At 42.6% G+C, this 21,946-nt stretch overlaps 1 protein-coding gene across 1 annotated transcript in view; it reads right to left on the minus strand.

Annotated features, from left to right (window-relative positions):
- The window catches only part of coro7 (coronin 7), a 107,099-nt gene that overhangs the window by 65,895 nt on the left and 19,258 nt on the right, over nucleotides 1–21,946 (minus strand). Inside the window, exons 8-9 of the mRNA XM_054606845.1 lie at nucleotides 8,352–8,435; nucleotides 7,571–7,653 (exon numbers count right to left, since the gene is read on the minus strand). Of these exons, the coding sequence (XP_054462820.1) occupies nucleotides 7,571–7,653; nucleotides 8,352–8,435 (167 nt within the window). The remainder of the gene's footprint in view (nucleotides 1–7,570; nucleotides 7,654–8,351; nucleotides 8,436–21,946) is intronic.

The following is a 21,946-nucleotide window of genomic DNA, read 5'->3' on the forward strand; positions in this document are numbered from 1 at the left end:
ACTTATGTATTGCATTGGAGGCTTCAATCATAATTTGATCAAATGGAAATCCAAGTTGAGATGTTACAACTAAGTTTTATCTTGGTTTTATCTTGGACTGTTTATTTTAAAAAGGGGTCTATCTGTATCTGTACATATGAATTATGCGGGCAGCAGCAACTCCTGCTTGTCCGTGTGCATCAATAAAGCAGTCTCTCGATCACTCCCTTTGTACCTTTATTATTCTTTGTGAGGCTACGAGGTGTGCAGTGACATGCTGCCAATCTGCAGTAGTCCCAGAGGCAGCAGTGGAAGCCAGGCTGCAGGGCGGGGGGGACTGGAGGGGGGTGTAGGGGCAGGGGAAACCATCGACTAATGGGAAACACACTTCTCTCCATCGCTCAAATTGCTCTGTCTACCACAGCAGAGAGAGAAGTGGCAGCCATCCAGGAGGTGACTGGCGTCCAGAAGCCAGGCATGATTTAAAAACGGGAGCCCTGCCGCGCCACGGTTCCTGATTCTCGTGAAAGGGACAATCATGAGTCTTATAAAACACATGCATGTGGTGAACGAGAGTCTAGGAGGAAGAAGAGGGGGGGTGTATCGAAACGCATTAAAACAGAGAGAGAAAAATACATAGTAGATACATTTGAAGGGGACATAGAGCTGGAAGATGAAATGGAGATCCGGGAAGGCTGGGTAAACAGATAGATAAAGAAATACCAAAGAAAATGATATAACAAATGGGGTTTCTGAAGAAACCTTGTGGATTTTTACATAAGCTACTCCTGGTTTGGATGCTCTCATTGAACCTGCCATTGCGGTTCCTCCAGAAATAGCATCCCATTACATTGATACTTAATAGCAGTGTGTTTATTCATTTACTAGCATTGCATCCATGTATTGTGAATAATGGGCTGTGCTGTTTCCACTTTGGCCCTGCATCTACTAGCCAAACCCAGCCTTCCTTGCTGGATATCTACCCCAAAAGAGCAGGGAGAAAAGTGCTGAAATGGACTTGGGATGGCCCGAAGTAAAAACGTTATTGCAAGTGCATTTTTAATAAAAGGGATAAAAGGCATTTTTCCAGATGTTGGAAAATATTCTATATCTGCAGCTGCAAGTGCACCTCCGCTGCTGTTTTTGTAAAGGAATAAAAGTGAAGTCCGACACTGTCTCAAACTATAATACTGAGACAGAGCGAGAAGCCAGAAAGCCATCCAGTTTTGAGTCATTTTTGCAATTAACTTAACAGCATTAAGACGTGCACGACTGCCTCAAAATATAGAGCAGCTTCCCTTGACGAATCATCTCCAGTTTAGTCTGCATGAAATTCTAATCCAAACCATAAAAGAAAAATAAAGGTGAATGGAAGAAAAAGAAGGGGGGAGGTAGTGAGGACGGAGGTAGCTGAAGGTGGGAGGGGGGAGAATTTTTTCTATTTTTCCTTCTGTGGCGAGTTCACACAAAAGGGTCCTTCTGATCCCTGGAGTGCTGAGCACATACCTGTGGGATGAAATGAAAACCCTCTGTGAATTATATTAAATATCCCCTGCCAAACGCTCCACATACTTCCATGTGTTTTTACCAGATCTGAGAAGTTCCATTAGGCTTTGCTCAAAAAAAACAACTTAATTAGAATCCCAGACACCAGCACCTTTGAAAACTCAGCTCCCTCCTTCTATATCATCTGTGCAGGACAGAGAGAAAGTGACGAAAAGAAGAGTAAGGGACAAATGGTAACAAACAGGCCTAACCCTAACCCAGATATAGATTAAATAAAAACAATTCACTGAAGGATAGCGGCTGACATTTTTGACAGGATAAAAGGGAACAGAAATGAAAGGCCGTTCGCTCTGTTAGTTGATCACAGGGCATATGAGAGGAACAGATGACTTCTTCAATGAGGTGTTTTGAAATAAAAGACGGTTGCCACGTGAGCTTCAATGAAAGGCCATTAAAGCGCACAGAGGGTGGATATCTAAAAAAATATATATATATAAAAAATAGCAGGGGATTTCAGAGCTCCCTCCCCCTCCTTTTTTGTCCTCTTTTCCTGGTCAAACTCCCCCTCGACTGAATCACAAACCGAAACCCCAAATGACTAACAGATTCCAGACACCATGTTTCAACTGTCAGAAAGCGGAGAGTTCAGGTTCTTTGACAGAGCATGTGCGGTCACATCTTCACCCTATACCCTCCCCCCCCCCAAGGCCATCCTGGAGAGGGGGGGTGCTGCTGCTGAACTATGGACTTGACCCTGAGGTTAACCTGAAGATTGTAGCTTTGCTTCTACCTCCACCTTTAACATGACTATGACAAGGTGGACCCAAACAACAATGCTCCGCTAGGTTCGCTTTTACGAAGTGAACTTTGAGAAAGGAGCAAGGTCAAATGATTGTTGAAACATTCTGTAACATTTCTTTTTTTCCTGGTCTGGTTTGGTTAGTGGTGCTGCAGCTGCACCTAATCCCCACAGGAAAGCCTTCATCTGGGACTGATTTTAGAGGGCCAGGGCCAGGATGGGAGAAAGGGAGGGGGGGCTGTTTCTGTAAAAAAAAAAAAAAAAAAAAAAAAAAAAAAAAAGGCTGATTCCCTTCTGGGGTACAGTCTTCAATCCATCTGATTAAAGGGAGTTTGGCTCAATTACACCCAATGACTGGGCCCTGCTCCCAGGCACGACCCTGCTAGGAAAAACACACAGGAATAGTTTGTGGAGAGTCAATGGAGGGTGTGAGTACGTGCATCACACCTGGGGCACTCCCATGCACCCACCACCGCAGAACTTCTCTCTTTTCTCGGCTAAGAGCACAGTCTGTCAGCAGTTCTTGCCTCAGAGGGCGAGTTCTTTGTGTAACCCGTGACTGGGTTGGGAAAACAGAAGGGGTTTGCTCTCCAGGGAGAGGCTCATGTCCTCTCCATCAGAAGCATGGATACTAGTGGGCATCGGGTCACAGCCGTCTGCTTTAATCAGCCTCATGCCAGAAAAAAAAAAAGACAGAGCAGCCTTGATGAGGAGTAATAGAAGATGCATGTGTTTGTATATGCCTACATGTCCACTTGTATGTGCTTGAGGAGAGGAGCAGAGCATTGGTAGTGACAGAGGACGATTACAAGGGTTGAGGCCAGAACTGTCTCGGAGATTCAAGTTTCGTCATGCTGAATTCTAACCAACTGACCCTTTGGAGAGCGCTTCATGACACGATTACAAGCGATTTTACAGGCACACATCATCCAGACTTTGCAGTGTTAATGCTGAGTGTGGTGAATCTGTGTGTGAAGCTGCTCAAGCGGAGAAGTATGGATAATTATCATGACGTCTCGAGCATTTACACGGCAAGCTGGTTGCAATCGTGCCCGGTTGTAAAGTTCACTGATTGCAGCTGGCTTAGAGGCCCAATTAAACTCATTATTGTAATTCGGGTTTATAAAGTGAAGAGTGCGGGGGGGGGAGCGGGACACAGAAATACACGTTGTTCTCCAAAGTCCAGATCTTTATGGAAAACAGGCCAGCACTAATAGCTACCTCTGCACGGTTAAAAACACCCCTCTCCGGCCCATCAGCCTCCATCCATCAATTTTTTTAGTCTTCATTTCAACCCCAACCAAAAAATAAACATTACCCCTGCAGTATTCTCCATCCAAATTATATTCCACCCACAACCCCATTTTACTGGCTCAAGCTCCCGGGCCTCTTCATGTTGTGACACTCCAAAGAAAACAGTCCTACTGAATGTTGTGGACGAGCACAGTTAACCTGATACAAGCCAGCCTGCTGCTCCAATTACACACCATGTTTACCGCGGCCCTTTTAATTAAAAACAGGCAGGGGAAAAAAAGAACAAATCCATCTTTATGTGTACCTCAGGCCTAAAATGACAGGGAGGAAATGCCCCGTTTTGGATGTTTGACTTTGAGCTTCCTCAGCTGGCACGGTTCAATCTATCAAGTGAAGAGAAAAATGGAGACACGGTCTTCTTTTGATTATTGCGTAATGTCTTTGTAATAGCTGCTTTGTTAAACATAGGAGACATGCACTGAGGCAATGCTGAACTGAAACAACATTATCCACAGAAAACCCACCGTGAGAACAAACCAGAGACAAAAAATTAAAACCCTGACGGCCAAAGGGAGCTTGAGGGCAGCCCGATGCTGAAAGCTGAATGAAACTACTCTGCAAAGTGAAATACTGAATAAATACGGGCTAGAATGAGTGGAAGGAGGCCCAGACACTAGCCTCTATCCCCCAGATGCATTCTAAAACTTTCGTTAAAAAAAAGTTACAGTAACACTCAGTACACAGCCAGCAATAACAAACATTCTGACCTTGACCATTACCTAGAAACAGGCCTGCTATTGCTGTTATCAGCGTTTGTTGATTGCACACAACCTCTAGGAGCTATTTAGCTTCAAAATGTGTTTGGCCGGCGCTTAGATGGATATAACTAAGTATGAAGAAGTGATTACATTCTCTCCCCCATTTAACTCCTGAAGCCTCGTTTGTTCTCGACAGTGTTCTGGATGTTTCCCCACTGTGGAGATTAGCGGACAAGAATCAAACCTCAGCCTGTATCAGCCGCTTTGGTCAAAAGCCCAGACGTGACCTCGGTTAATGCTGCAGATACATTTAAACAGGGCAAAAAGCTACAAAGAGGCGGGTGAAGGATAAAGAACGTGAATTGGGTGTAGGGATGAGATGGTGTTTAAATAGCTGTTCATAGACATAAAGGGTCCCTTTTAAACACAAGCCAAAATTAAAGAAATTCAATATTATTGATCAAAGGTTCTTCATACAATATTAAGAACATTAATATAGAAGCAGATAACTATAGTCTTCCTAAGCAGAGAATGAAGTTGCTCTCGCTGTCTGTGTGTTGTAATCTAAGCTAACCACTGTTAGCTCTATCAGCGTCACTGTTTGCAGCGTTAGCCGCTAGTCTCAACGTCGAGAGCCTTGTCGGAGGCGATAGATACGAGTTCCGTATTGAACACTTTTACATCAAGCCTAATATAAATGGAAAAAAAGCTAAAGTTGCTCCACCAAAGTCTAAGATAGCTGTTCTGCTTGATTAAAAAACATAGACCCACTAAAGCAGGGTTATTCAATTCAAAAAGATCAAGAGATCCAGAATGATAAAATGACCTCAAACAAACATCCGGACCGTCATAATATCTAACTTGCATTATGATTCAGTGCCATATATATTGAAGTAGAGGCTTCGATTTTTTGTTTTCTGTGCCCTCAGTTCTGATTTGAGTAGGTTTGTTTGATTAACATATTTGTGCTTTGTCTCGTAGTGGTGCTTAACATTGCACCTTTGATCATTGCCACCGTCTCAGAACATATGGGACATACTGGTTTTAAACTGCGTGTGGGAAGAAGGTACATGTAAGAGTTTGTCCATTCTTGATAAAAAAAAGCTCTATCTATTTTTGCCTGTTTTGAAGCTATGCTTATTTGAATGCACAGCTTTGAATGGCTGAGCGGCATCACGTTAGATAATTGTCAAATGCAATGGGCCTGTGAGTTTGCTGGGCCACTAAATCAGTGCTATAAAGACAAGGAAAACGGTGATAGTTAAAATAGAAGGGCTTGTTAGAATTGATTGGGGGGGGGGGCTGCGAGAGAGAAGGGTTAAGAAAATATCGTAGCAAAGAAGCTTAAATGAGAACGAAGGGCAAGTTCTCATGTGCCGTTGGATTGCCTACCTGTTTTACATCAGCGCTGGTCTACAGGCATCCGGAGGGGATGTGGCCTTGGGGCCTCTGACACACCACACCAGCATATGATAGCATGATTAAAGTGATTTAATACAGGACACACTGCAGATGAGTCAGCACACACCCCAGCAATTATGTTCAATGAAAACTAATCACAGTATATTGAATAAATTACAGGAAACCAGAGGGCTTTTCTTAAACTCAAAGCTAATGTATCTAATAAACCCAATACAGTATATTCAAAGAAAGTGTGGAGAGACACTTTATAAAACCAGACAGTGGCTGAGAAAGAAGGCATCAAGAAGGCTTAACAGCTTGTCATCAGATGAGCAGGACAGTTTAGCAGAGATCCTCACATTGCTGGTAGATTCTCTTCATGTTGCGCCTTCTTGTCAACCGCAAAACGGCGACTGCAGACGCTAAATAAACTTCAACATTCCTCTGTCTACAAGCAGAGACACCAGGGAGACCAAACCTTGCAATAAAATTGACTAATTAACATTATCGTCTGTGGTTTTAGGAGGCTCCCAGTTCCTGATGTGCTGTTTTGTGGGGATTGTTAGAGACTTTTTACTAGTATGAAGATATGTATAAAAAGACGCATATTTGTTTTGGAATAGGAAGAAAGAAATGTACCAAAAATGGCATCAGATATCCACTATTTCCATGAAAAGTATGCTGGCACCAAATGTTGTGATGAATTCCAAAGATGAACTCAGACAGGCAACTATCTGTCTCACTCAAATGAAGGAGGAAGTGGAGGAAATGGAGATGAGTGGCGAGCAGAGAGGGAGGAGGTTGTTATTAAGAAACCCACTGTGTCAACTCCTAAACGTCTGACTGACACACACACACACACACACACACACACACACACACACACACACACACACACACACACACACACACACACACACACACACACACACACACACACACACACACACACACACACACACACAGAGAGAGAGACAGACAGACAGACAGACAGACAGACACACAGACAGACAGACAGACAGACAGAGATACCAAAGGGAAGGAAAAAACCAATCACATTACTAAGAGGCTGCATTTGAATTTACATTCTATGTACTGTATATCTCCACAGTATCTCTGGTCCTTGCTGCAACCAAACATGGGCACATACAGACTCATATATCTGGGCCAAAGAACAGATGTGGAATCTGTGCGGTCACAGCGTTACCACAGAGACCTATGAGCAGCTACCTTTCTGCCTTTTTATGGTAAGAATAATTACAATAAATGTATCTGATCCACCACAGCGTGCTGAATTGCCTGGCAGAGTCCAGTTTGCTCCAGTTTGGAATGACTTGGCTCACCAACCTGTCTTTAATAGCACTAAAATGCATGAGCTGGATCTAACAGAAGAACCCTCACTCCCTTTCTCTTCTCTTTCCTCCTCCCTCCATCTTTCCATTCCTCTGATCTCTGGAGCCCGGCCACGCTCCTGCTCTCCTCCGGTCCTCCCCGGCCGTGTTTGGAAAAATAAACGGAGCGTTTTGGAGAAGGTCAGGGGCAGAAATGACAAGTGGTGAGCTGAAGGGAGAAGTGTGTGTACTGCTGTCCTGACCCTACGCAGTGATTATGGACAGAGAGAGGAAGAGAGAGGATAGGAGTCTCTGTGTGTGGCTCTGACCCAGGAAATGGCAACAATGTGAGGGACAGTGTCAGAGCTCTGGGAGGTCTGCACGCCCCTCCAGCTCCACAATGTGAGGAGGCCCCTTCGTACATCGTTCAATATATGTAAATAAAATGCCACACACCAATATCCACATTCCAGGCATTCAAGTACAACACGCTCAGTGTCAGTTTGGGGGGGTCAGTGGTTTCACACTGATGTAGTACTCACCCGCTGGAGGTGCCGAGTGACGCCGAGCTGACCGAAGAGCTCAGCTTCCTGCTGTCCCAAAGCCTCACCTCCCGACTACGCATCTACACACACGACAGGAGAAGTTAAGTACTGAGAACACAAACATTCATGTCAACAGATAAGTTCATATAAACTAAATTAAACTTTGAGCTAAAAAAAAGTTATTCTTATGAATCATCATGATTTTGCAGTAATGCATGCTGGTAATTTGCACTTATTTATACTGTATCTATCTGTTTTAGAAGCAAAGGCAATTGGATTGCATGTAATTGGTGCATGTGTGTGGATGATAGTGACCATATTTCATTCCATTGTTGACCTTTTTGATGGCACTATATGGTGAAAAAAACTCACAATTTAGAACTTGAATACTTGAGAGAAAATATTGTGAGCTTTATGCACAAAATTTCAGAACCAGTCAGTGGACCTGAATTGACTGAATTGTATTCTGTGTGTGGTGCTGTTGATGGTAGGTCTCAGGGCTTTTCTTTTTTTATGCATTTGTAACATTGTCTTTAATCAGTATTTATATTAAATAATCAATATTTTTATTGGAATTAAAGGAACGATCCTGTTATTTTAGTCTTCCTGTAATCACATTTAACAAACTGCTACTTCAGTACCAAACTAATCTGTCGGTTCTCAAAAACTCAAAATGGTCAAACCCGAGAATAACGCACATGTACTTGCTTGACTACATATTGACAGATTATAAACACAGGACTCCTGATCAATGCAAGATGTACAAAGAGTTCCTCACCATATCAAAGCCAGTGGTGAGTAAATGGTCGTCTTTGGCCCACAGGATGCGTGAATCCTTGTTGTTCTGAAGGCTCTTGGCACTCTGCGGGACAAACAATGCAACATTTTCAAACAGACGACCAAATAAGACAAATAAAAATACATATTCCTTCACTACTTGATCCTAACTTCTTGAAGTCAATGCCTCTTCGATGAAACCTATACTTTAAACATAACCTTGAGGTATAGTTCAATGTAACGTCAGGGGTGATGATTGAATGATTTGCAGGGAAGAGAAAGAGACGGAGAAAGAGGGAAGACAGACAGGACTATTCCCAGGAGCCTGAGACAGATCCCTGTGGACAGGACAGAACAGGACTTGTACCATGAAAGGAGCGCTTGTTATTGTTGATGTTGGAGACAAAGTACTTCTGCTCCGAGTACAGCTTAGATTACCAAACTGTGACTCCGCGCCTATGTTCATGGTACTGAAACCTTTGTTACGCTGTTTCCATGGGTAATATGTGTCAAAACAAAGATGCCATTATGGGTTTGAAAGGTGGTCTTCAAATGCAAATGACACGTTGTCAAATGACACAGCTGAAAACAACTGCAGGAGTTGAAATGAGAGAATGTACATGTTTGTAAAGACAACATGTAAAAGAGAAGCAAGAGGCAAGTGAAAGGGGCCATGTAAGTAAGTTAATGTGCTGTGAAGTCATAGATATACTGTAATTATCAACGTGAGGACAAAATAAGAGACACATGCCTCTGTCATATACTTCAAAGTGCGGTTTCTAAGTAGCCAGGGCTTTAAACTGCCCTAAAACCTGCTATTTAGAGCTTGTTGGATCCGAACTTCTTGTTGCGTCTCAGTCAGTCAGTCAGAGAGCCCCCTTGGTATCTGTGTACTAATTCTAGAGTTACAGTGAGCTTTCCCATAAGGCATAGAGGTCAGCGATGGAGTTTACATGGAACAGGAGCCGTTAACCTCTCAGCCCAATGTGTCTCCCCAAATTACTGTTGTCATTTTTATGGCCACACTCGCCCTGAGGAGCGTGGCCGGACGGCTGTGTATGGCAAGAGGACAGACGGTTCAACACAACCTTCTTGTGTCACTGTTAAATGGCCGCAGATGACAAATTGTAAAAAAAAAAAACAAAAACAAATGGGGAGAACCTGAGCTGCCATGTTGCACCCTTGAACACGAGGTAGGTTACCGGGGTAACAGGGCTTTGAACTGTACAACCTCCGTTGACATACAGCTTTGTTTCAGTCCAATGGGCGCTTGAAAAATCTACAACCAAAGCCAACTGTTGTACGGATAGGGATGACCACAAGAAATATGAAATCCAGCTTGAGCACATAGAGCAACACGCACATGTGGGTCCTCTCAATTCTAACTAAAAGCCCACTTCCTTTTCTCTTCTTACCAATGTCACTCTCTGAGAATCGACTGTTGAAAGTTCTGGTTAAACCTCTCTAAGCGGTCACGAAAGATTTCATCGCCGTTTCTTCTCCCCGAATCCGTTTTCCTCTCAGTGTGCTTCTCACTCTGATAGACGAGGACAGTTAATGACACACATAGTTTGCTTGCTCCGGGTGCAGCAGGAGCCCCATGGACAGAAGAACAATGAAACTCCACTCTATGCTGTATTGTTTCCCCCCCAGCCCTACCTCACTGTGAAAACAAGACTCCAGTACGTTACTGGTGCCCAGCGGATGTTTGCCAAATAATAGATGGAAGATGTATCATTTTTTGTTTCTGTACAAAAAAAACAACAAGATATGAAGTGTAAATTAGTAACCCTTAGAGGTGTTAATAGGCAGATTGTTTTACTTTAAACTGAATACATAGGGATTAAACTAATACAAACCTTCTTAAAAGTTTTTGTTACAAGATTTTATCCCAAAATGTTTGACGTTTCCGCTAAATGTAAAGGCTCTGCTAAGACTCCTGTGCTGGAATCATCCCTGTCAGTGAAGCAGAACAAACTATGAATCATCAGAGCTGTCAGTTGAATGTGTGCTTAAAGACCACACTGGTGGTTCAAACTAAGTTTATTGTTTCAGCTACGAGAGACGTTGACATTGTTACATATGTTGAGAGCACACGCCGACATCAAATCACGGTTTTAAAAAGGAAATTCTCAGATGTGCACTTGTGGACCTCTCTCAGGGAAGATATGTCTCTGTCCATAGAAGTATTCTATCGGACACCATCTGTATGCAATACAGATGTTTTCTAGCTCCTGGTGTGCTCCCAAATAGCTTTATACACTAGGAGGGATTAGAAAACACTCTACTGACCTGGCTCTCAGACACATTTCTGAACGTGCACCACCAGAGCATTGGCGGTGTTGATAATAAGTCCTGGATTGAATAAACACTTAAATTGTGACTCAAGATCATTTTTCAGCCCCGCAGTCGGGCCGGAATGCCTCGTGCAGGTATCTGAACTCATATATGCCTTGATAAGTCCCTGCAAGTCAGTCGGTTGAAAAATAACCCAGATGTACGAGAACGGTCCAGAGTAAACTAAGAACTCCAGAAAAGCGTTAGATCAGAAGAAAGCAGGGGAAGGAGAACGGCTAAAGCCTGCACAGTATAAACAGACATGAAGATAATACACTGCCATTGAGCTGTTCATCACCGGCACCACTGGACGATTGCCTTCCAGGGGCAAGACAACGTAGAGTTGGTACTCTGACCAAACTAGGAACCAGATGAGCTCTGACTATTTTAATCCGCTGAGGGTCTGTCTGACACTGGAACTGCTCTTAGGAGCAACATGTGCCGTCTGATTCATATTTCTGGCTGCAAGCAGGAGATTCCAATTGTCTTCATCATGTTACATGCAAGAGTAAACAGCATAAATTCTGCATCATCACTTTTTTTTGCCATATTCAGTTATGCATCAGCAGGAATATTGCTAAGCACCAGATGAGGGTGTCGGACTGAGTTTGTGTTTCTCTATATCGAATAAGATGAAAAGAATCCTGTGAACACTAAGCTCAGGTTCAGACTAAGTTGAGCCACGTATAAAGAAAATGCAGCCCCTTCATTTCAATAGAGCAATTCAGGCTCAGTGGAGGCGTCAACGTAGGGGGCTGCAGCAAAACGAAGCAGGCTCATCGAGCGAACTGTTTTAATAGATTAAATAGATCAAGACATTTTACTAATCCCCAAAAATATAAACCTGCTGGTGTTAGCCAAGGGTCACCATTTCATCGTCTTGGAACCATAAATGTGTGTTCAAAATGTCATAGCAATCCATCCAATAGTCAATGGGATGTTTTCGACCTGTACAAAATTGCCAGCTGTAGAGCCGTGGTGCTATCTTGGCAAAAAAGTCATTACGACTATAAAATCATCGTTATCCTGCCTTTACAGCTGACCATAAAGTGGGGAGGACACAAAGACAAAATACTCCTCGAGGGATTCAATAAAAAATACCTCTGAAAATATATCACCTTTCTTTGAACCGGCTCTGGAGCAGAGAGGGTTAGTTTTGCCATTACAGCATCCCTCAGGCCTTCACTGCGCCGCCTGAGCCAACCGGCTTCAGGACTGAAGGCAAATAAACCGGCCTGACATCTCTCACTGCAGACAGCCATGCGTGCTCCGTAGATCAACCCCGCCATGATGTCATCCGTCACCCGGATATGGAGGCACGTGCAGCTTTGAGCCGTTTGACAAAGATGTCATCGGGGCTCGGGCGCTTGAGCGATAAAATTGCAATTGAGGATTAGAGGTTTGTGCTGGGCCTCGGCTCACCTTTTCCCCATAAACAGCATTCCAGCTTAAGGAAGCGTAACACAGCCGTTAGAAAGCTATATTACCACTTACACCAATGGGGCAGCCAGAGGACACAGCATCTGGACCTTGTGTGTGTGTGTGTGTGTGTGTGTGTATATAAATGTTGCCAAACGGTATCTCTCCTCTGCAGTCGTAAATTTAACTCAAATCCCATTCACCCAGAGTCTCCCCCCCCCGAAGCTTGAACCTTACAGACATGCTACAAATCGATCACGACACACTTGAAAAACGGGGAGAAAAAGCAGAGGGAGAGACAAAAAAAGAAAAATATGTTTTCCTTAGCAGCCGAACAAAGGATCCAAGCAGATGGAATTTCGCACAGAAGGACGGAAAGAAAAAGAGAAATGACTAATGACTTGACAAAATATGCAAAGGAGGTATAAAGAATCAGGTACACCTGTTTGGAGTGGACGGTTCACATGCACAATAAAAGGAAGTAGAGGAAATCACATGATATCTGGGAAAAGAACATTACCAACACAGGTGTCTGTATTAAAAGGTGGGAAAATATTTTTCAAACGGCTAAATAGTAGAAGTGATGAGCCAGGATCTTATAACTATAAAGAAGGAATGCGTAAGAAGAAGAAACAGAAAGTGTTGGTTGCTGTATTAACAAGCGGACATATTTTAGTCAAATGCAGGCAGGGCTTACAAGTGCCAGTCAGCAGACAATTATGTTTTTTATAAGTCTATTAAATATTTCCTCCTTATAAAAACAAATGAGAAAATCATTCCATTTCCTTCTGTCTTTCTCACTTAGCTATTTTACTTCTGAACTTCAACAGACTGAAAGCACATTTATGCCACTCAAGGAGAATGTTGTTTCACCCACCAGGACGAATATCAGGTGTCCGTATGCACGTATGGGAGCTATCACAATCTCTGAATATCACTTTCTGTCCGTCCTTCCATCTCTCTGTTTATCAGCTTAATGAGGTAGTAAGTATTTAACAATGACTGTGAGTGGTGCAGAAATATATTTAGTACACTGGAAGATTGAGTGCTTATTTCTCAACTTCATCCAGTCTTATTATACAGTACAAGGGCAGATGTTACAGTCAGATAATGTGTGTTTAGAGTAGTTAATTGTCAATCATATACGCCTGCTCGAAATGTGCAAACTTACTTTTCATTTTACATCAATTTATTTTGTTTATTTTGGTGCCAGTGTACTATTCCTTTTTTCGACAGACTAGTTCAACGTTTTGAGTGAAATACTGTTCGCTTATTCACTTTATAGATACCGATATAAGATACAATTCTTATATCGGTTGGTTAAATATGAAGCTACAACCAGCATTCGTAGTAGCTTAGCTTAGCATAAAGACTAGAAACAGGGCAAAACAGCTAACCTGGCTCCGTCCAAAGGTAACAAAATCCCCCAGCAACTATTAACATCACTAACACTTAATCAATTTAATCTGTAAAAAAAAAGAAATGTGAAAAGTGGCAAGCTATGGTTGTACAGAGCCAAGCTAGCTATTTCTCCCCATATCCAGTCTTTACGCTAAGCTAAGCTAACAGACTGCTGGCTGTAGTTTCATATTTATCATACAGACATGAGTGTGGCATCGCTTTTCTCATCTTGGTAAAAATAGCAAAGAAGCTCATTACCCAAAATGTCAGACGAGAAAACAAGGAAACTGAGACTTGTGACTAGAAAAACTGTACTCTAACTTGTTTAAAGCTTGACTGAAAGACTATTTTTAAATGGTAAATATGTATATTTTCCCTCTGTGTTGTGTCTCTGCCTTAATGTTAGGTTTATGTTAACAAAAGAAGTCTATTTGCTGGTTCTTCAACAGTTTGTGTCCCTGCTTTGCCGTGTTTAGTCTAACGGGCAACAATACAGCTCTGCAGCTGCAGCCACTCATCTCTTCAACCTGCTCCTTAATTTCCCCTCCGTCTGTTCAATCTACCCACAGAATCATCATTCATTTCCTTTAATCCCCCCCTCCTCTAATCAATAACTGTTGCTTTGGAGCCTTCATCACCCCTGAAACAGACTCCGTCTGTCTTCTCATCCACGGTAAATTAGTCGTTTTGGCAATTTGTGGGTTTTTCTTCATCCTGTTCTGTCTTCATGGCCCATTTAAGTTATGTTTATGAGACAGGATTCACTATCTTTAAATGTAACTGTGACTATACAGAAGCAGACAGGCTTCTAGAAATAGGACAAAAGGGGGAAAATAAAAAGGACTGGGGGGGGGAGAGAGAGAATAAAACCAGTCATTTATTCTTTCATTTACTTTGCCGCCTACAGCCAATTTTTCCGCCGTTAATTGGAACCATCTTACATTTCGCTAATTTCTCCAAAAAGTACAGAAGCCACAAGCCCTTGCCTTATTTTTCCATGCTCCTTTTCTGAAGATGAAAATGAATGTGCAAGGTCAGAAGCTGGGCAGGGAGTGAAATCTAAGGAAACGACCGCATGGAGTAAACCCTTAGGTGCAGCTGTAAAAGCATAAACCTGAGGGAGTGACCCACTGAAACAAAGACTCATACATCTTAAACTCACGATGAATGAGTAAGTGTCAGTTTATACTGTACATGCAATTTCCAAACAATTCTTCAGTTGTGAAAAATACAAACACATGATAACTTATGTGTAATCCAAAACTTCAGCAAAGTCACCTCGCAGACGGTTACTGCCGTAATCCTTTTTTCATATTTGTCTTGCCTGCAGTCATTCTTCCCCCCGTCTCATTTCCTTTGTGTCAGCAACTGAAAGCTCTGTGCAGCTGAGATGTGAGCCAACAGGCGTATGAGCACAGATATGGGGCCAGGTCTTTTCTACAGACACCAGGCAAGACCTGCAGCCCCTGGGGGGGCGACTAGTGATACGAACTGGACTGGTTCCCAGTTAAATATAGTATCTAGCTAGAATGGGATATCCAGAAGTCTTTTCTCTTTTCCCTTTTCTATCCCTACACTCTTCCTATTAGCCTTGATGGGAAGAAGTGTGGAGGGATAAAGACAGGACACAGAGGCAGAGAGAAAATAGAGAGATAACAGGTGAAAAAAAGGGAATACAGCAACTTTGGATTTACACACAAGGAACATCAATCTTATGGGGATCAGCGGGGATTTCCTCAATTTCATCCTACACAGTTCCCAAATACTACACATCCTATGTATCACATATCCTAGATTTCATTTATCATAAGGTGACAGGTGCAATGCTGTCATGGATTGTTGTTATGGTTTCACTTTTGGTGGCAGAAAAATCAAATAACAGATCTGAAAGCCACATTTACGCATAAATAAAGTCCTTATTTACCACATACGAAATCCGCAGATTCTTTTCTCAATCATTTGGTGTATAAAATTAAATTAAAAACCCAACTTGAATAATCAACTAATTGTGTCAGCTCTACGCCTAAAACTCTCTCACAAATCTCTATATAAGTAATTACAATTTTTGGGGCAAAAGGACTGAGAGTAACTCACTTTGTAAGAAAATGATTTCCACCGACTGCCCGCAGCAACGACGTCACCCTGTGTTTTAGGAGGGCAGCAAAAAGCACCGGCCCAAAACTCATTATACCCCATGGAAAAATAAATCATGATGGGCAAAGAAGTAGACGGAAAAAGGGGCATTTATTGTGAGATCAGTTCCCTGATAGTGGATGACAGAATTAAAAAATAATGAGAATGACAAAGTGTTAGGAAGAAAAAGAGAACGAGACATAAAGCGAACTCTAGTACAGGTTGGAAAGATGTATCAGGGGTTCAGTGATGTGATATAAGACGTGTGGTTTGTCTGTGAGGCAGGAAAAAGCGCTCTGGTAGCCACAGTGCAGGAGGAGGCTATGCTTTCTCACCGGTGTAGGCTTTCAAGAGCTGGCACTACTTTATGATACCCCCACTGCTGCTGCACTCATTTGTTTTTCTTCAGTCTCAGTTCTAGCGTTATTTAAATTCATATACTCTCCAGATAACCTCAACGGAAAAGGGCTACAATCATGTTTTTCTTCAGGTGACAGTAGTCATAACAAATATGAAACTTAGCAATTTAGTGGTGAAGAAGTAATCTTATCCATCATGTGTAATTGTTGAGGAATCCGAGGGGGCAGGTGTAAAAGCCATTACCCAGCCTGAGCCAGTGCAGGTTGCTTTTCTGTCCACTCACAATCATTCGCTCAACAGATCTAGACAAGGATCACTGGTTTTTCATTTTGCTTATTTTGGCTGACAGATAGGAAGAAAGCATCTGTCTAAACCTGACAGATTGATAAAGTATCCAAAAAAAGATCAGTGTAAAAAATGAATTATGGGAAGTAAATAATCCCTTAATCCCATGGTGTTGTCTAATATTATTTGTCGAGTCATGAATCAAACGTCAAGATGCCGTAAAATGTTTTCCTACATATATCTGAGACCTCCTAACTAGGCTTTGGGTGCAGTGAGGCAGACGTGCATTGTGATTCTTGGTCCATTCTAAGCGTACAAATCAGTTTAACTGCCCTGCTAAGTGAAATGAAACACTGAAGCGGTAGGAAGGCTGTGATTATTGAGCCACGCTGCTAATTGGGCCGTGTGGCCACAGTCGGAAATCTAGCCGGGCTGCAGTGCCAGTTCGAGCTGTGGTCTCCCCCTCTTCTGGGTCTGGGGGACTAAAAGATTGGACCCAATCACACCACACTGTGGGGGGACTGGCACCAACTGCACTGTGCCTACTGGCAGAGGGCCTCCATCTGGGGAAAAACTACCCAAGGTCATAGAGGCTGATCTTGGATCAGAGCGTCATACAGAGCTGGTTGGTTCCTGGAACCGACATGATTAACGGGACCGCTCAATTGCCCGAATCTGCGTTTCAGTCCAAAAGAAGCATTAGAGAGCCAAAGGAGATTTCAAGTGCTTGTTTGGTGATCTCGGGAGTTTTTGATGGTTATTGTGGTTTAGGTTCAAGCAATGAATATTCTAGAGATGCACTTAGTGGCCATAGTCCTTAAAAGCCAAACGGAGATCCATACGGCAGGACAGGGCAATCATGACAGAGGATGATGAGAGAGAATGATGCTGACGACAACAAGAACTCCACCAGACGGACCCGGTTGAGAATCTGCACGCCAGACCTGCTCCGTAGAAACAAAGAGATGATTCTTTGGGATGGTTTCTTATCAAGAGGGGGAGCGCACAACACGAAGCTAATCATGCCAACACTGCTGGAGACACCATGAAGCCTCTCAGTCCCTGTAGCCGGGCCCAGCCCTCCAGTGCCTGTTGTCAGTTATGGCTCTTTCATAGCGGCTACGGATACAGTTGGCTTGCTTTGCTCCCTCCCTGAAACCACTTCAATGAGGCTTCACATCTTCAAAGTACCCCCACACATTTGTATAGAAGCATGAATTGTGCACAACGGGATTCGCTCTTGAGGCACATGTGTGCAAGGCATGTCGTGTTCATGTAATTTATGTATAATCATCGAGCCCTTTACCCCGCGTAAATACTGGAGGCTATTCTTTTGTTTTTTTACAATCTTTTCTTAATCTACTATTTGTTTGTTGTAATCAAAGTGCTATATTGGAACTCTCCTGCATCCACTTCAAGGACTTGAGAACTCCTTCATATCAAAGCAGAACTCTGCAACGAATGGCAGAAGAAACAAGATGAATGTGTTTATAATTACGGCAGCAGGTGTTAGCCTAAAGTGACATATATGTGCAAATGGGATCAAGTGTGTAACATGCTAACCAAAGCGGAGGCTTATATATTTTAAACACTAGGTACGATTGCAGCGCCAGCAGCCCAAGTGTTGACCCCTGGTATTCTCTATGTGCAGCAGCAGAGCACGGGAGAAGCTGAATGACAGCTTGATTTATCACCTCATCTTCAAAATGCTAACAAACAGCTCAATCTCCTGCCGCGGCTCGCAGAGAAGCCCCCCCCCCACTCCCAACGCCAACTTTACCCCAACACTCCCAGCTTCACTCAGGGAGAACTGTTTAGCTCTTGCATGAAACCACAAATTGTAGCAGAACCTGTTGTCTTAAGAAGCTCAATTAGTGAAAGATGACCCAAGTGGGCTTTTTGTTGGAAAAGGATTTGGCATTTATAAGACATGTGTGAGCCAGATTTTAGGGCCCCTATGCTCACAGAAAGAGTGAACATGGAGGAAAAACATTCAGCAGCAATGCAGGTATGCAGCTGTGGCTCAGGAGGTAGAGCGGGTCATCGACTGCTCAAGAACAGTTCAAGACGGTCCCCTTTAAAAACACACACATTGTATTTACTTCACGATTGATAAAACACAAGGTTGAGTCACTTATATGTAAATTAACACTGATCATAACTGACTGATGAGTCAATTTGATAAACTTTGGTTCGATTCATTGAGATCATGTAACATGGAAAAATAGTCAAGGTGCATTCGATGTTAGATTGTGCTTAAGTGTTTAATATGACAATCATATCAGCAATGTTTACACATCACCAACGGGTTATGGTGACAGTTAGATTTCTGTGAAATACCGCTTTGCTGCTTTTAAGCTTGATCTCTTCTGTAATTTTGCAAATTATCTGTAATGACACAGTTTTGATTTTTTTATAGATATAATGATTTTGACATTACATTCAACAAATATATTGTAAAAAATTGGATTAAAGTTTTAAAAACTACAAACACTATTTCTAATAATTACAGAAATAAACTCCTACAATACAATAACTTAAATCATATGACTGTTTTTTCCAGTGGTAGCATGCTCCCCAGTTAGCGGTCTAACTGAGAAAAGTACGACATGAAATCACCATGCTGTCCGTCTTAAATCTCACCTCTCGTTATGCAGCAACCCTGTCTGACCTCTTAGCTAACCACCGGTACCATTAAGCTAGCATATGGAGGATGATGGAAATAGCACCAGCGTTTGGTCAAACTAAGGTCAGCTAGCCTCGCCACGCATCGAGCACACTCTGCACTTTATTTCCCCCGGGGGCTCTCTGAGGTTGGCCTCAGCTGTGTCCTGTTTATGGATGTATATGACGATCTCATCTGACAGTCTGACGGGTTCTGCTGTTCTCCTCGGTTCTGACTCAAAGTAAAGATCAGTGTGCATGTCACTATATGCAAGCTGCTCAATGATGGACATGTCTGATGCGCACAATCCCTCTGGAGCTGTAACCTTATAGGACCAACATCAGTTCCCACATAAACAGAGCCTGCTGCCTTCAGCTACTTGCATTTCATTAAACCACACACTTAACAGACAAACCACAGTAAATTGATCACTTGCAAAACAACACAGGATTGAGAAAATAAACAACAAGCCAATTCACACCTCATTTGCTGCGCTGCAAAAAAAAACAAAAAACTCTCCCTGCTCTTGTAATACCTCTAGGAGCGGCCGGTTTAAAGCAAAAATTGTTGTTTAAAATAAAATGGATGATGTGAACAGAGCAGTGCGGAGGGTGATTAAAGCCACATTGTAGATCTTGAAAAGTGAAAGCCAAACTGAGGTGAAGTCACATGGGAGCTGCGAGATGTCAATGTTGCAATTCATTTCTTATATTAAATTTCTTTCTCCAATTTAAAAAATGATGACACAAACTTCCCCAAACAAGTGAGTCCCATGTGAGCTGATCTCATTTACCACGTTATAATGATTATTTCATTACGAGTCTTTCTTCTCCCGGCGATGACTGACAGCTGAAGGAGGCACTGATCACTCGAGTCTCTTCACTCTCAGGATGCAGCAGGAACAAAAAAAAAAACTGCTAAATCGTCATCAATTTCTGGCTCCAGGTGTCGCCCACATGTGTGCGTAGGGCCGTAATTAGTCGAGTCCCGGAGCAGCCGGCACACTAATGAGGCCCCTGCTCACAAACAACGCACACATGTGAGTAAAGAGCTCCGTCGCTGCCAGCTGGCACCCACTCTTACCCCTTCTTTCCTCCAAAGAAATTCTTCAGCGCTACCCCCAGAGCACACACACCCATGAAAAAAATAAAAAGCCTGTTGATTTGCTAGAGCAGCTAAAACCCCTTCGAAACTTCAAAACTCATCAACGTCTCTTTCCACTCTGCACTTCTTGACCCCTTCAATTCTTTTTCCAGCAACCAGACCGACCGACGTTCATTAACTCATCCTTCTGTTTATACTCACACACACACAAAACGTAATTCAAACATGACATAAAAACCAAACCCAACGCAAGATTATTTCATAGTTTACAGTGAAAATAAGCACATACAGGAGTAAAGTCATAGAAGCGAAGCAATTATGTATCAATCGTAGTGGAGACAGACTCCATCCACTGCAGCAATGGAATATTCTGATTTTGCGCCACTGTTTCGCTGTTAAGGACAGCAAACAACTTGTTCCCTCATTAGGAAAGACTGCTCTCAGCTCTGCCAGAATAATCTAAACTATAATGAATACTGGCAGAGGGGCAGCAAGCATCACAGGGAGCTAAAATATGGTGCGAGAGGAGAAGAAAGACAGAAGAAAAAGAGGGAGGGGAGGTACAACATCTGGGCTGAGTTAAACACTGGTTATTACCAGGTCCTGAACCCAGGGTCAGACGGAGAAAGATACAGGCACAATGCAACATGCAGGGGGATGTTTGGGAAAGAGGGTGAGTATATAGAAGGAGACAAACTCCATGAGTGAGACAAATGGGGGGGAGAGGACAGAAAAAGAATATGATAAGAAGAAACAAAACCTGCAGAAATGAATGAATGGTATTTCAATTCTTGAATAATTGCATTTTGTTGCAGCGTAACACAGGCTGAAATGTCAAGCCGAGCTCCGACTAATAAGAGGTGACATTAAAACTACATTATTATCAGCCGGGAGAAGGTCAAAGGTCAAAGGGATTACAACGGTTAGATGGGGATCAACCTGCTAATTGGCAGCTTGACCTTTGCGCAATTAAAGACATATTTCTTGCCAGGTGTTTTTTTGTGTGTCTTTATTAACAAGACCTGAGATTTCTACTAGCAGGGGATTGAATGAGTCCATCACTGTGTTGCTATGACAGAAATAAAAACAGTCTCTCAGGGATGACTGTCCAAAAATGTGTTCATGTGATTATTTTTCCACTACTGTTTTAATACGTGCGCTTCCTGCAGTCATACATTTACTGGGGAGTTTAAATGTTTTGAGTAGAATGCCGCTGTGTGTACAGAGGTATATTTCCGCTATGTCATGTTTACATTTGGAAAGAGAAATGGATGTTTAACACATATTATTTAGCCACACTACACATGCAGAAACAATGTAGCAGTGAGAGAGAGGTCATTAAATCACATGTTATCACCAATGGTCTCGTTCCAGCCAAAGAGCATGATGGGGTATGTTGGCGATATACATGAATACTTTTTAAAAACACAGAAGCATTTTTGGCTCGGTTTGAGGTAGACATTATGCAGGTTGTGGAGCTGGAATGTGGAGCTCAGCATTGGGTAAGGCTGTGACATATTCTTGGAATGAGCCCCCCAGCTCTTTACAGACATCATATTTCACGTTGCATAATGTTGACTCTATCACTATGGTGTTAGTACTAGACATTCGCCAAACTCTAAACAAGTTTCATTCTGTGGGTAATATCAAAAATCTCATTCTCTGGCAAGCGTTGACATTATCTGAGAAAGAATAATTTGTTGGTGCAACAGAATTCTGTGCGTTTTAGGGAACTGTGGGTGGAATTTCCACATCTGTATCAACATATTTTAAATAACTAAAACATTTAACATGATACTGTTTTGAACCCTGAACGATGAATGGGTCTTTGAGTTTATCCTCATCCAGTGGTGGCACAAATCTAAGAGACTGCTTATTTACAGGCCTGCAGC

This window comes from Anoplopoma fimbria, chromosome 11 (assembly GCF_027596085.1).
Source record: "Anoplopoma fimbria isolate UVic2021 breed Golden Eagle Sablefish chromosome 11, Afim_UVic_2022, whole genome shotgun sequence".
In the NCBI taxonomy this organism is placed as follows: domain Eukaryota; kingdom Metazoa; phylum Chordata; class Actinopteri; order Perciformes; family Anoplopomatidae; genus Anoplopoma; species Anoplopoma fimbria.